This window comes from Equus przewalskii, unplaced genomic scaffold (assembly GCF_037783145.1).
Source record: "Equus przewalskii isolate Varuska unplaced genomic scaffold, EquPr2 ChrUn-3, whole genome shotgun sequence".
Lineage (NCBI taxonomy): Eukaryota > Metazoa > Chordata > Mammalia > Perissodactyla > Equidae > Equus > Equus przewalskii.
The window spans coordinates 25859-42298 of record NW_027228751.1 but is presented as its reverse complement, the minus strand read 5'-3'; the positions used below and the strand labels follow the sequence as shown (position 1 = coordinate 42298).

Below are 16440 nucleotides of genomic sequence, written 5' to 3'. Positions count from 1 at the left end.
ATGGAAGCCATAAAACACAATAAATGGAAATAAAGTCCAAACTTACCATTTTTGAAAATAAATGTAAATGGGTTAAACTCTCAAATTGGTTCAATAAGACAAAGTCAACCATAGAATATAAAACAATGACACAAAAGGTTAGACCAAAGGACAGAAAACTATGTCTCATAGGCCAAATCCAGCCTAGTTCACTGCCTGTGTTTGTAAATAAAGTTTTATTGAACACAGTCACGCCCTTTTGTTTACATATGGTCTATGGCTGTTTTCTGTTGAATGATGGCAACAGAGACCGTACGGCCCACAAAGCCTATAATATTTTTCTGCTGCTTTACAAAAAAAGCTTATTAACCCCTAAGTTAAACAATAAAGGATAGACTAAGATATATGATACAAATAGAAATAAATCAATGATTGTGACGTTATTAATAAAGTGTAATGAAATGTCAGCCTTCCTTAAGTGTATAGAAAATCCCTGGGTGTTAAAGAGGTGGAAAATGAGCTCAAAGTAGACCAAGCTACACTTTTCAATTTCAGTTTAAGCTATACTACTCTTCTTAAAGCAGAAGCTTAATTTCCCAAATCAAAATTCTTCCTTTACAACCAATAAAGGTTAAATATAGTCTTTCATTCTATCTAAATCAATTCTTTAATTTCTAATTTACCCTCTTTTCGGAGAATGGTATTTGAGTTAACCCAGCAACACAAGACAGTGGGTAAAGTGCTTGGCAATACAGAGATGACTTTTGGTTGAACATATGAAAAATTTTAGGAAATTATGTGCAGCATGCATTTACAACGTACCTGAGAACTTTAATAACTTCATTAAACCAAGATGCCTTGGATGAAATGTTTTTTAAAATTAGCTAAATGCAATGTTTCTCTATCTTTACTTCATTCTTTTATTGGATTAAACTTTTTTTGGTGAGGAAGATTGTCCCTGAGCTAATATCCAGGCCAATCTTCCTCTATTTTGTAGGTAGGACCCTGCCACAGCATGGCTTGACAAGCAGTGTGTAGGTTCATACCTGGGGTCTAAACCCACAAACCCTGGGCCACCAAAGTGGAGTGCATGAACTTTTAACTACTATGTGACTGGGCCAATCCCCGGATTAAACTTTTTAAACTACAATCTGAAAACGCCGTGGCTCACCTCTTTGCAATACGTGCTCATTTCTTTGAATTGCTTGGAGGGCTGTATCCTAGTTTGAAAGGAATTCTCCACTGAAGCTGGAGTGGGCTTACATGCCATGAGCCAAGCCACTCCTGCCCTAGAAGAAACCAGCTCCTTTAACACTTCTGAGTCATCAAAACAAAGAGCTCATGTATCCATTACATATTTTTTAATCCTCTTATTAGTTTTTGAACGTTTATGAAAGACCATATATACATCCATAAGTTCTTTGGGTAGTTAATATCATGAAATGATGTCTTAATGTTGAATATCCTGCCCCAGTACTCCTGGACAACTTATTTATTTGGAACAAAAAGGACTGTGCCACATTCCCACTCTCTCTCCTGTTTATTCATCTCACAGATATTTATTGAATGTCCATTGTATGTATTAGTCAGGGTTCTCCAGAGAAACAGAACCAATAGGATATATACAGATAGCTAGATATAGATAGAGACAGATAGATATAGACAGATCCTTATATATACAGAGAAAGACAAAGAGAGACAGAGAGAGTGAGAGAGGGAGAAAGGGAAAGAGAGAAATTTATTATAAGGAATTGCCTCATATAATCATGGAAGCCAGGAAGTCTGAAGTCTGCAGGACAGGCTGGCAGGCTGGAGACCCAGGGAAGAGTTAATGTTGCAGGCTTGAGTCCGAAGCAGTCTGGAGGCAGAATTCCTTCCTTCTCAGGAGATCTCAGTCTTTTCTCTTAAGACCTTCAACTGATTGGATGAGGCTCACCCATGTAATGAAAAGTAATCTGCTTTACTCAAAATCTAGTGATTTAAACACTAATCACATCTAAAAAATCATCACAGCAACATACAGAATGACATTTAACCAAGGGTACCATTGTGTTAGTGTCCACTGAGTTGATTGTGACTCCTAGTGACCCTATGTACAGCAGAGCAGAACCCTGCCTGGTCTTTTTGAGCCATGCTCTCACCTTCTGGCACTATATCAGCCAATGCTCCTCTGCTATTCACAGGTTTCTCACCACCAGGAGGTGGGTGGCCAGGTCCTTCTTCCTACCTCGTCTTAGTCTGAAAGCTCTGGTGAAACTTGTCCACCATGGTGACCCTGCTGGTATTTGAAATACCAGTGGCATAGCTTTCACTGCCTCCCTCTGCTCACACATGACCCAGAGAGAATTGTCTTTCCACAAATGACGAAGTGTGGGAGCCTTCAGAATACACTTCTGATTTCCCCGAATCTTTCTGGTTGTGGGTCCTGAGAAGGACCATGTGCTCCCAGACAGGGGGCTGTGGGCTGGTTCCCTCTGCAGATGGTGTGTATCTCCTCCACACTGAGAATAGTGTCATCTACCAGACCTTCTGTGACATGACCTCTGGAGGTGGCGGCTGGACCCTGGTGGCCAGCGTGCACGAGAACAACATGCTGGGGAAGTGCACGGTGAGCAACCGCTGGTCCACTCAGCAGGGCAGCAGGGCAGACTACCCAGAGGGGGACGGCAACTGGGCCAATCACAACACCTTTGGGTCTCCAGAGGCAGCCACCAGCGATGACTACAAGCTTGGTGCCACTCACCACCCTCTTAGGAAAGGGTGAGGAGCTGAGTGTGGCTCGACCACACCGTGTAGAAGGGCGGGTTGGAAGATGGGGATGTGGAGACAGGGCTGGAGAAGAAAGACCTACTTCCAGGTCTTGAAGCACAGCTTCCTCCCAGCAGGCCTTTAGGGACCTGGGTGGTGGGAGGCATCTTCATCTGCTGGAAGTAGGGGTGTCTGAGCGCTGCTGGCCACCTGCCCTCCTGGAGCCCAGAGCTCTCGGCTCCACTGAGGGCTGCATGTGTGTGTCTGGTGCCTGTGGGACCTCCTGGCCTGGTCAGGCTCAATGTCTGTTGCTCTCCAGAACCCTGGCTACTATGACATCCAGGCCCAGGACCTGGGCACCTGGCATGTACCCAAGAAGTCCCCCCTGCAGCAGTGGAGGAACAGCTCCCTGCTGAGGTACCGCACCAGGAATGGCTTCTTGGAGACTCTGGGACATAATCTGTTCGGCCTCTGCCAGGTAACCAGGGCTGTTGGCTGGGGGGACCTTCCTCTGGTGAACAGAGAGCCAAGTGTTTGGGGTGAGAGGCAAGTCTTCTCTGTGCTCACGCGTCACCGTGAGGTGCCTGTGCTTGGCCGCTTCTCCTACTCTGGGTCACTGTGAACTGCTGTGCTGCCTCTTTCAGGACCTCTGAGGCAGGCAAGGGGAGAGGCCTGTGGGAGAGGAGCGGAGAGGGAGAGCGGGAGAAGGCCAAGGGGCTTGGGGCTGTCAGAGAGACACAGCTCTGGGGAAAGAGGCGTGACTATGATGGAGACGGATTTCCGAATAATGACACGGGAAGGCATTAAATCCCCTACCTCTCAATATGACGGCATCTCTGCTGTCCTCACACAACCACTCTTTTGGGTCCCTGCAGAAATACCCAGTGAAGTATGGAGCAGGGAAGTGTTGGAGTGACAATGGCCCAGCCGTCCCTGTGATCTACGACTTCGGTGATGCTCAGAAAACTGCATCTTATTACTCACCACTTGGTCAGAGTGAGTGTCAGCTTCCTCAGCCTGGTCTTAAATCCTGCCCTGCCCTCTTGGGAAAAGTGTACATAATACGAGTAACAATTACTAGCATTTCCTGAACACTTTACAATGTGCCAAGCTCTTTTCTAGGAACTTGACATGGTTTGATGTCATTTCATCACCTTAAGAAACACTATGAAGATAAAATTACTATTATCTCCATTTTACAGGATATAAACCAAGGCTGCTTAACCACCACCCTGTGTGGCCTGTTAGAACAGTCAAGAAAAGGTGGAGGCTAGTGTTCACAGGAGAGAAAAACTAGCAAAGTGATGAGAAAATTTTATTTTTGTTATGAAGGACAGCTATTAATTATCTTAAAGACATTTTTCAGCATAATAAAGGCACAGAAGTTAAGTCTTTGTTTGGAAAATAAAAGCCATTACTGTTGACATTTGATATTTTACGAAGGCGGGTAATGGCAGTTAGGAAAACAAACACACGGTAATTGGATGAGAAGTGTGTCCACAGAAGCACATGGCCACATCTGATCATTGCTTGTCCTCCTGCACCTTTGGAGATCTTCTCGGTGATCCTCTGTGGAGTCTAATTTCTCCTGTAAGCCTCGGGCAGACAAGTGTCCTCTTGTGAGACCCAGCCTCTGTCCTCTTGCCCCAGACGGACAGAGGTTCTCCCCTGGCCAAGTTCAGGGTCGGATGTCCCGGCCACGGGGCACACAGGTGCTGGGCTCCACCACTACAGCTTGGAGGGCTGGGCTGTGACTTGAACTCTTGGCTTAGGGAATCCCTGGGCTGTTCAAAGGGAAGCTATTCCCGCTTCTTCCTTTGAATACTTGGCCCTTTCTCTGCTGCTTCTTTTCCAGGGAATTTGTTGCAGGATTTGTCCAGTTCAGAGTGTTTAATAATGGGAAAGCAGTCAATGCCCTGTGTGCTGGGGTGAGAGTTACTGGCTGCAACACTGAGAACGTGAGTTTGGGGAGATCAAAGCGTGTGCGCGTGTACATGTCGGGTGTGTTGATGTGTGTCTCCGTCACTTGCCTTTTTACTCTCTTGATGGTGTCTGGTGAACATAATCTATTTCAATGATGTTTTGTTTATCAAGATTTCCATGTATGGTTAGTACTTTAATGTTTTGTTTAAGAAGTATGTTTCTATGTTGAGGTCATAAAGATATTCTCCAATATTCATATTAACTTCCAGAAGCTTTATGTTTTTGTTGTTTTCGCAGTGTCGGAGCAGAGAGCGCCATAGCTGTGGTGACTGCAGAGTATCTTTGAGGGACGTCTTGTGACTGGGGGAGGAGGAAGGAGTCAGAGCCACAAGAAGAAGGGCGTTCACTTAGGGCCCTCTTGCCTGCCCGGCTGACAGTCTGAGAAAGTGACCCCGAGATCACTCCATCTTCACTTCCCCCTCAGCCATCAGTTTGTCCATTTTTCAGTCATGATGAGGCAGCTGTGCCCTCATGGAAGGACCTCTAGATTGTGATCCAGAGGATAATGCAGCTGTGGACCCTGGGAGTACAGTGGGGGGTGTGTCTCTTTTCCTAGACAACCGTTTCCTACACTGGCTTCCCTGGCTTCTTACACTGTGTGTTAGTGCATCTTTGCATATAACCTTCAGGCATTGATTCTTTCCTTAAAAATACAAGCATAGACTGGTGGTGAACACGATGCAGTCTATACAGAAACTGATAGATAATAATGTACACCTGAAATTTACACAGTGTTATAAGCCAATATGACTTCAATAAAATAATTTAAGAAAATACAAGCAGAGAACACCTGCAGAGTGCTAGGTGTTAGAGGCGCACAGATGACATAGCCATCTTAAGGAGCTATGAGTGGGACAGAGATGGTGATCTCCCATGGTCTGAACTGTGAGGGTAACGTAAACAAGGGGCTCTCAAACACGATAGAGGAGCTTCTAATTCTACTAATGGCACAGAGTTGATTCTCTAAAGAAGGTGACATTTGTGATGAATCTCAAAAGATGTATAGAGTTCGACAAGTAGGAAAGGGCAGAATAGTTCATTTTTAACGTGTATGACTACGATGCTCAAAATCATTGGCGTTTGAGAGGGCACAGTGTGCATATTGGGCAGAAGCAGGGGCTGATGAAGAAGATCCCTATAGGAACCAGGACCAGGAGGGACTTTACGTTATGTCAAGGATTTAGAGTTTATGTTGTAGGTGACGGGACTCAGAGAACTTTGAACAGAGGAGTGACGTGATCGGCTTTGGTTTTGCTAAGATGATGCATCGCAGTGTGGAGGACAAGGACTGAAGAGCAGGAGAATTAGGGGCCAGGAGACCGTGGGGCAGATGCAAAGGTCCAGATGCAACACACTAAGGTCCTGAGCCAAGGCTTTCTTCATGAGGTTGAATGAGCATGGATGGCTTCCAGGGATACGTAGGGGAAGGAATCATCAGTCCTTAACGAACAGATAAATATGGGCGGATGTCGAGCGAAGGACACTAAAAAGACCTTAGGTGTTGGTTTTGGGTGACCGTGTACTATCAATTAAGACAGGTGGCAGGACGAGGAACAGATTCCTCAATCAGGGACAGTAAGAGAGATCATTAGTTTTGTTTTGCTCAAGTGGGGTTTTAGATACCTGTGAGATATCCAGGTGGTGACACCCAGGTGGTAGTTGGATATGAGGGTCTCAAGAATGAAACTATCTGGGCTGGCCTCAGAGATTAGGAGTGTACTGATAGTATATGAGTATGCTAATAATGGCTGAAGTCATGGGAGAAGATGAGCCATAACAGGGAGAGTGAGATGTGGACTGAACCATGAAAAGCATGTAGGGGATGGGCTGAGGAAGAGAGGCAGGCCAAGGGGCCTGAGAATGCATGTTCAGGAAGGTAGAAAGGAAGTCAGGAAGGAGCGTGATTTCAGAGTTCACAGAGGAGAGGCTTTTGTGGGAGGGAGTGGTCAAAGCCAAGTCAGATGAGGACCAAAGATTCCAGGGGACTTGGCCATTAAGAGCTCAGAGCATCGGCAGCAAATCCCTCATTGTGTCTCTTCTCCTTGCTTCCCAGCACTGCATCGGTGGAGGAGGATTCTTCCGGGAGGGCAACCCCAGGCAGTGTGGGGATTTCTCCTCCTTTGGATTGGAATAGATACGGAACTCACACTGGTTACAGCTGCAGCCGGGAGATAACTGAGGCAGCCGTGCTCTTGTTCTACCGATGAGAGCTCTGTAGTTGGAGACTGGGAACCCGGATACTCCGAAGTGGAAAAGCTGCAATGCTAACAAGGAGGAGAGGAGAATAAATTACGTCAATTTGTGGCTCCAGGTTTCTTTGAATTCTTTTTACAAATTACCTGAGACCTTGAGGAATATCTTAAAATAATACCTATTATTCTGGTGAATATGAGTTTGTAATTTCAAGTCTCAGGGATCCCAGAACCCAAGTGCGCCCCTCTCTCTAGGAGCCCTGAGTTAGATTTACGGGCAGGGGAAATGCTTCCTGTTAATTCTCCCTTCCATACTGTTATCAGCTAATCAAATACAGCCCTCAATATAAACATTTTAAAGAAGAAAAGATGACTATTATTTAGATTCAGTAGAAAAAGAGGAAACAGAGGGCACAAGTACCCATTTCCTTACTTTCTCCTGCTTCCACAGTCAGGATACTCTCCCCAAAATGATTCTAGTACTTATTCCAATGTGTGTGTGTGCGTGTGTGTGTGTGTTTCTATGCCACCAAGAAATTCTCCAGCATCAGCTGGGTGTCCTAGAACTCAATTCAAATTTGGTACTATCTACTCAGAGATAGCATCAGATTCCACAGATTAAGGACTCAGTCCTCCCAAGAGTGCTACCCCCTCCACTTTAGATGACAGTCACAAGCCCAGATTGTCACCTGTGCTTTTGACCAACTGGCTATAGATTGGAGGTTCCAATGTCTCTCTCAGTGGGTTTGATTAATTTGCTAGAACAGCTCACAGATCTAGAGGGACATTTTACTTACTAGATTACCAGTTTATTATAAAAGGATATAACTCAGGAAGAGCCAGAAGGAAGAGATGCATAGGGCAAGGTATGAGGAAAGAGCAAGGAGCTTCCATGCCCTATTCAGAGCATGCCACTCTCCCCCCATCTCCATGTGTTCATCAACCTGGAAACTCTCCAGACTCCATCCTTTTGGGTTTTTATGGGGGCTTCATTACAAAGGCATGATGATTAAATCATGGATGATTGATTCAACCTCCACTCCCACTCCTCTCCCTGACAATCAGGGGAGTGGGACTGAAAGTTCCAAACCTCCAATCATCAGGTGGCTTCTCCTGGCAACCAGCCCCCATTTCTAGGTGTGGTCCAAAAGTCACCTCATTAACATAACAAAAGACACCTTTGTTTCTCTGGTCACTTAGGAAATTCCCAGGGTTTGAAGAGCTCTATGCCAGAAACAGGATAAAGACTAAATTTATACTTGTAATAGATCACAATACCCGACTCTCCAAAGGCAGATGTGACTGGCAAGGTCTGGGCTCCCATCTTCAGTTGCTTATTCAAAAGGAGAGCCAAGGGTGCCAGTGAAGTCTCACTGTGTCATCTGTGCCAACAGGGTGCTGACAACAGCAGTCCTGCTTGTGAGCAGAGCTCAGACGTTTTATATAGTTTTGCTCAAAATGCAAGTCTGATGCGAACACTCCCCACTTCCCATCACCATCCTTTTTCTCCTTTGCTGCCTGTGGACTAGAGCAACAGTTCTCAAATGGGGTGGGAGGTGGGAGAGATAGGGGTAATCTCGCCTCTCGGTAGGGCTAGGTAGATTTAGCAAATAAAAATACAGACGTCCACTTGAATTTTAATTTCAGATAAACGATAACAATATATTTACTATAAGTATGTCCTGTGCAATATTTTCTTGGGTGCCCTATCCCCAGGGACCATTTGGCAATATCTGGGGACACTGGCATGTCTGAGAGGTGGTGTGGAGGATGACAGCAGCCATCTAGTGAGTGGAGGCAGGGATGCTGTGAAACGTCTGACACTGCACAGGACGCCCTCTGCACAGCAAAGAATGATATGATCTGAGGTGTCAGCAGTGCTGCAGTGGAGAAATCCTGGATGAGAGGATTTTGCTTAAAATGTATAGCGTGAAAGTCCTGAGGCCCTGGCCATTGGTAGCTGAAACCAAAGAAGAAAATTTTCAACGATGTGGTTAATTAAAAAAATAGACCCAATGTTTATTTGTTTTACATTTTTGTCCATTTCATTATTGGTGGATAGCACATCTAACAGTTAAATACATTTAGATAATGTGCAGGTGACTGCCCCGCTGCAGCATTGGTAACTAGATAAACAATTTAACTAGGACCTAGTTAACAAGAAACTGACTCCACATTTAAAATACAGCTCTCATTTAGATCATCCTTTGTTTTATCACTGGAGGGGTGGAGGGGAGTTGGAGGGAGCCTGTGCTCACACTGGAAATACATTAAGACCAAACCTTCTGAGACCCATTCCCGAGGGTTCCCACCCTGCCGGGTTAACCTCCAACTCCAGAGAAAGCCCAAGCTCGTGGCCTCCAGCATTAACTCTCATTCCATTGACCAGAATAGACAGTGTCAGCCTCACACCAGGGCTCAGAGTCTGAGTGCAGCTTACTCCACTTGAACTAGAGCTGTTGACTTTTGCAGAAATGGAAGCAGTGGGACCCAATGGATGCTTAGCTGTAATGCCAAAACAAGGACAGTCGGTACCTAACGTCCAAGCAAGATTCACTGAAGTATCAAGATCTTTATATACTTTCTGATAAATATTCTCCAAACTCTGTCCAGTTATTGACCATAGCATGTAGCTGGATGTCTCCACTCCTATGCCTCATGGCAAAGTTACTCCTTGTCAGCTTTGATTTGGCACTGTCAAAAGTCACCCAGTGTCCAGCAAGTCAGCCCTCAGAATCAAAGACAGCTGAACCATGGATGGCAGGTCCAGCAAAATCTAAGTCCGCATTACAACCAAGGATTTTACACTCCCTCCTATAAGAAGACTTGAGTTTACCACTTTTCTTTTTCTTGTTGGTGAGAAGGTAGTATCTATCGAATGTCAGTTTCTACCCTTGACAAATCTGGTCTTCAAGTCTGATTCAATTCTGTTCCCAGACTCTTGTCAGTGTCCCATTTTTTTTTGAAAGTCAGACCATACTCACACTGTATGAATTTGGTTTCCAAGCTCCCAGCAACTTGACCAGTGTCTGCTTTAGATGGACCAGATACCAAGAAATCCGTGATACTGCATGATTTTGTTTTCACATCCAGACAACCTAAAACCAAATCCTCTGCTGAAAATATCTCTGGCAGATTTGCCAAGGTCAGCATATGATGGAGGAATATCCATTGACCACACATGGCTCTGTCTGTAGGTCGCCATGGCCAGGCCGTGAGAAGAGGTGATCGGGTGGTCTCCTGAGAGGTATGCCGCATCAGCATCTGGGGCCGCTCGGCTTGCTCTGGTTTGGGCCACAGCTGCCATGGCCAGAGGGCCAAGTGAAAGCCCAGTGTTGTTCTTGGCTAAACCTGATTGATATAGTACATGGTCAGCTACTGTTAATGTATTTTGTTTTTTTCTAGTGTCTTCTATTGTTTTCTCCCTCTTTAATAAACTTTTATCCCTTAATAGCTCATGCCTGCTTTTTCTTCCTACTCCTTTATTCCCTCTTTCTCTACTCACTTTTGTTACCTCTTGTCTTCTTTCTTTCTCTCCCCCAATGTCAGGGTTCTGGAGGAAATACACAGTACACTCAAATGGTAATGGAACAGAGTTTAACAGAGTCAGTTTGTAAAGGTTTAGGTGGCATTATGGGAAACCAATAAGAGATGTGTAGTTTCCCCGAGTCAGCAACAGCAGGCAGCAGTTATCAGGGCTAGCGTTGAAGGGCACGGGGAGAGAGCAGTTACCTGCATCCCCGGGAAAGAACACCTGCAGAAGTCTGCCAGAGAGGAACTGAGTCTTGGTAGAGGGATGTAGCCAGCACATGGCAACCCAGCAGGTTTCCTTCATCCTTCTGTCCTTAGAACTCTTCCAGTGCCTCTCATTGGCTAAACCCATCTGGAAGCCCATGAAAGAATTCAATAAAGGTCAGCTTCCTGAGCAACAGAATAGGGTGAAGAACGCATCAGAAGGACAAATGAGAAAAATCCAACATGCTCCACTCCTTTTGCCCATCAGCATGCATTTTCGTTCTTTGTCCAGATGGAAAATTGATATCTCCAATCAGAGGACACACAATCATCCCATTAGCTCTTGTGTCATTGCGGGCTGATAATAATTCAGTCATATACTCACGTGAAACCTTAACACATTAGTCACCACCAATGGTCTTCATATAAGGTAGCAGGTGAAAAAGAATGAGGAAGGAAGTAAAACATGTAAAAGAACTGCCACAGTTATTGCTTCCGTAGCTGTTCATGAGGCCTTAGTTGGTAATCCTAGTTTCATTCTTCCCCCACCCACTGCTTGTTTCCTTTACCCTCTACCAACATCTTGGCTGGAAAACCTCCTGTAACCCAATTCTCCATTCTTGCTGGATCTGAGTCTTTGTGGTTCTACCTTTACTGGGTTGTTGTACTTTTTCTTTGACCAGGACTATTGGCCAATGTTTCGAGACATAGTCCTCCTTGTCTCCATTATGAAGCAGTAGGGAATTTCCCCTGGGAAATCAGGAACATCACCAGCCAGTACAGTGACATCTTCTTTGCCTGCTGGATCATTGGCATAAGGAAGCCAAAATGGCAAGTGGGTGGACTCAGCTTCCAAATTGAAAGAACCATAACTGCATTCCCTGGTGGAGGCATTCTTCCAAACCCACTAGCCTACTAGGACCTCCAAACCCATTGAACCCCAGGTTGTGGAGAATGAGAAGCAAAAATTCCTTCAGTATGTTGTTTGCTGTAACTGTAATAGGAGCTATTTCCTTTCCACCCCTGGACCCCCAGACCTGTGCATTTAGGCTATTTGATGTGACTGGTTTATTAGTTTTCTTGGGCTGCTGTAACAAAGCACAACAGGCTGGGGGGCTTAAACAACAGAAATTCATTTCCCCACAATTCTAGAGGCTAGAAGTCCAAGGTCACAGTGTTAGCGGGGTTGGTTTTTATGGAGGGCCGTGAGGGAAGGATGTGTTCCAGGACTCTCTCCTTGTCTCCCAGATGGCCTTCTTCTCCTTGAAATGATGACATTTTTCAAATGTCTTCCCTCCTTGTGTGTATCTTTGTCTTAATCTCCTCTTCTTATGAGGACATGAGTCATTTTTCTGGATTAGGGCCCACCCACATGAACTCATTTTACCTTAATTCCCTCTTCAAAGATCCTATCTCTAAAAACAGTCACATTGAAGTGATAGGGATTAGAACTTCAATACGTAAATTTTGGGGGGAGGGGGGAACAGAATTCAGCCCATAATAGGGGACAACCACATGTTGGCATCACTTATAGTTTGTGTCCAGTAGGACAGCAGTCTGACCTTGACAGGATGACACTGAGCCATTAGTAGCCTATTTCATCATTCTATCTATACCTCCTTCTGAAAGATGGGGCTTGTGGTAAAATGATGAATTCCATAAAATGTGCCCCCTAGCTGGAGGCAATGTTGTGTGAGATGCCATAATATTCTGTAAGTCGGTGACTGTTGCTGTTACTAGAAGCATCATGGTCAGGGAGGGTAAACCTATCACCAGAAAATGTATCTATCCTTTTGAAGGCCAATCATTACTCTTTCCCTTATAGAAATGTTGCAAAATAACCCAACTTATCACTGGGTAGCTTGTGGTCCCCTAACATGGGAATAGTGCCACATTGAGGCTCCACAATGTCTGGTGATGTTGGCCGGTTGGATACTCAGGAGTGGTGTCAACCAGATCAGCCTTGGTGAAGAGAAGGCTGTGGAATTGAGTCTATGCAGATCCTTGTCCCTGATGCCATTGCTGCTTTGTACATGAGCCCAATAAATGAGCACTGAGGTGGTTGGGGAAAGACACTGAGTGCCATCCACAGGTTGTGGCATCCTACTGACCTGGTAATTCAGAGCCTCCTTACAGAGGATGCCCCCTGGTGCACATTTACATGGAAGGCAAATTCCTTATTCTCTGTGCTCACGTGCAGAGGTCCATTCATGTACTTTCCCTCACAGCTTTTTGTTGCCATTCTTTCAGTCCTGCTCTATTCAAGTTCCTCCCCAAAGGGCCAACGTGCAAGCCACCACTCATGAAGCAGTGTAGATTTGTACTTCAGGCAATGTCTTCTTCCTCACAAAGTCAGCAGCCAGATGAATCACCTGAAGTCACCCTCAGGGAGAATTCCTTTTCACTATCACTTTTCAGGTCACCCCTGCTTGGGGCTGTAATACCGTGGCTGTCTACTTATAGCCAGAGCCAACAGATCAAGCAGATCCATCTGTAAATCACACTCTCCCTCCATTCCTTCTTCATTAGCTGCTCATAGGTTAATTCATATGAGGCCACAGGTGTGGATTTAGGAAGATGAAGCAAAGAGTCGGAGAGGATAATACGGGAGTCTGAGACATTTGCTCATGTAGTGTAGTTCTGTCACCTTGACTTGCCTTGGTTTGGCCTTAAATACGCCATTTCCTTTCACAATTATATGATTTGATGGGTTAGATAGTACCTAGTTCATGGTCATGATGGGAAGTTTGGGTTACACAGTCACTTGATGGTCCTTTGTTGAGCATTTAGTCCCTCCAGGGCCCCGTAGCAAGACAGGTTATCTTAAAACAGCTGTTTTAAATGGAGAATAATTGGCAGGAGACACAATGTCTTTACTCCAAAACTCTAGGGGCATGCGGTGTGGTTCTCCCACTGGGGCTTGCCAGAAACTCCAAATAGCTTCTTTTCCATCTGAAATCTTATCTGTTATGCTCCACAATAAGGTCCATGTGGGAAACAAAATTTCACTGGGACCCGAACCTGTTGTAGAGCCTTTTCTTGTTTTGTGTCCACTCACAATTGGTACCCCTGTGGCCTGAGCAAGAGCAGCAGGCTCAAATGTCATATGTGTTGCTTCCATATTCCGAAGAGACTAGCCTGACCTGGGATTGTGTCTTTTTCTTCAAAATAGCTGATGAAAGCTGTTTCTCACTTTAGGAAGGAGATTCAGATGTCGGAAATTCCCTGATGTGGCACATTCCGCATATACTCTGTGAATTCTTTGATAATTGTCCCTCAAAATTTGGGCTCACTTAGTGACTCAATTCCAATGAATAGAATGTGGCAGAAATGACATTGTGTGACTTCTGAGACCATGTGAAAATACCACATAGAGACAGAGGGATGTCCAAGAAGCTCTGTGTGTTCCCTCCTCCAACAGTTTGAATCTTCCCACCCAGGCAGCAGACATGGGAGTGAAGGAGCCTTAAAGATTATCCCAACCTTAGCCACCAACTGACTCAAATGAGTCAGAGAGCTGCAATAACAGCTTGACCTCTGGAGAGCTGAAGACTGAGGGCAGCCAAGCAGCTTTATGTTGTTGATCCCCAATAGACTCTAAACAGCAAGGACTGGGCGAGCTTTCCTGGTTGACAATTCTCTGTGTGTATTGTTGCACCTTGATTCCAAGAAAGCAACGGTGTCTGTAACTCTATGAGGAGAGGACACCTGGAAGCTCTGTGCTTGGAACTTTCCTGGGCTCTTCCTCATGCACCTCTTCCTTTAACTGATTTTAATCTGTATTCTTTGGCTGCAGTAAACCATAACTGTGAATATAGCAGCTTTCAGTGAGTTCTGACAGTCATTCTATACAATTGCTTAACCTAAGAGTGGTTGTGGGGGGGCTGGCCCCGTGGCCGAGTGGTTAAGTTCGCGCGCTCCGCTGCAGGCGGCCCAGTGTTTCGTTAGTTCGAATCCTGGGCGCGGACATGGCACTACTCATCAGACCACGCTGAGGCAGCGTCCCACATGCCACAACTAGAAGAACCCACAACGAAGAATACACAACTATGTACCGGGGGGCTTTGGGGAGAAAAAGGAAAAAATAAAAATCTTTAAAAAAAAAAAAAAAGAGTGGTTGTGGGGCCCTTCAAACTGGGAATTAATTTCAGAGGTGATGGTGGTGGTCTTGGGGGAGCTTTAGACTTGCAATTGGTGTCAGAAGTGAGGGTGGACTTGTGGCCCATTCTTCTAACTCTGCACTCAGCATAACCATACTACAAATATCAGACAAGAATATCACAAGATAGGATAGTCACAAGCCAATCACTTTGATGATCGTAGATGTAACAATCCTAAAGAAGATATTAACTAATCTAATCCATTAATTAAAAATGCATCATTACAATGCTAAGTTTATTCCAGGAATGCAAGAAATCAATCAATGTAACTGGCTGCATTAACAGGATGAAAGAGAAAAATGAAGATCTCATAGATGCATAAAAAGAAGCTGATGAAATTCAAAATTTATATATGATGAAACCTATCAATATGATAAATAGTACATTCTAGAAAACTACAGAAGATATCATATCTATGGCGAAATTCAAAGCTTTCCTTTATGGGACCTGCCCCATGGCTGAGTGGTTAAGTTTGCGCACTCTGCTGTGGCGGCCCAGGGTTTTGCCGGTTTGAATCTTGGTCACCGACATGGTACAGCTCGTCAGGCCACGTTGAGGCAGTGTCCCACATGCCACAACTAGCAGGACCTGAAACTAAGGTATACAACTATCTACCCGGGGGCAGGATTTGTGGAGATAAAGCAGGGGGGGAAAAATGATTGGCAACAGTGGCTAGCTCACGTGCCAATCTTCAAAAAAAAAAAGACTTTTTAAAAAAAGCGTTTCTTTAGAGGCTGTGAACTCGGTGAAGATGGCTAACCCTACCATTTCTAGTCAACATTTATAAGTGACCTCAGCCAGAGAAATAAGGTGAGAACAAGAAAAGATATGATTGTGTTTGTAGAAAATACAGAAGTCTCTCTAAGCTTTAGAATGAATAAACGAATTCAGGAATGTCACAAGATCTACACACAAATATTAAGACCTATTGGAAACAAACAATTAGAAAATAAAATAAATCGCCATTTACCATAACATCATCATAATCAAATACCAAAGGATAAATGTAATGGAAGATGAGCAATATCTCCAGAATAAAATCTACAAAATCTCACTGGGAGAAATTAAGACTTCAATAAATGCAGGTATAAACAGGGTCATAGATTAGAAACCTTAATATTACAATGATGTCAATTCTCTCAAATTTGTCCATGGATTCAATGCCACCCCAGTCAAAATCTAAGCAGATGTTTGAATTCCAAGCTAATTATAAATTTTATGTGGAAATGAAAAGAGCCAAGAATAGTGAAAACAGTTTTGAAGAAGAAGAATTTGGAGAACTTATGCTACAAAATACATATCAAGACTTGTCTCAATTAGGGTTCTTCCAGAAGTGGATGCTGAGATGGGCATTTGGGTAAAAGGATTTTTTGGGAAGTGACCCCAGAAAATATGGTGAGGGAATGGAGAAGTGAAATAGGGTAGGCAAGAGAGCCCATAAAATATGCCTTCACTTTAGGTGATGTGAGTAATGAAGGGGTTGCTGGTTCTGCAGGTCTTGACAATTTCCTTCACGATCTAGTCTATGCGGTGTGTGTATTAGGCACTACGGATAGACAAATGTATACCCAGTCTCTGAATAAAATCTCCTTCAAATCTTTTGCCAACAGTAACTGGGTTAGTTTTTTGTTAAGATATGCTTT

At 44.5% G+C, this 16440-nt stretch overlaps 1 protein-coding gene and 1 pseudogene across 1 annotated transcript; one reads left to right on the top strand and one right to left on the bottom strand.

The window, feature by feature from the left end:
* Positions 1–2165: 2165 nt before the first annotated feature.
* LOC103554005 (intelectin-1-like) lies at positions 2166–7155 on the top strand. Its single transcript, XM_070608176.1, is given in 6 exon segments — positions 2166–2713; positions 3047–3205; positions 3603–3727; positions 4583–4685; positions 6764–6832; positions 6834–7155. Coding segments are annotated over 6 exon segments (837 nt in total). The 5' UTR covers positions 2166–2416; the 3' UTR covers positions 6918–7155.
* A 1901-nt stretch (positions 7156–9056) lies between these two features.
* On the bottom strand, positions 9057–10283 carry LOC103554003 (voltage-dependent anion-selective channel protein 2 pseudogene; annotated as a pseudogene).
* Positions 10284–16440: the final 6157 nt, after the last annotated feature.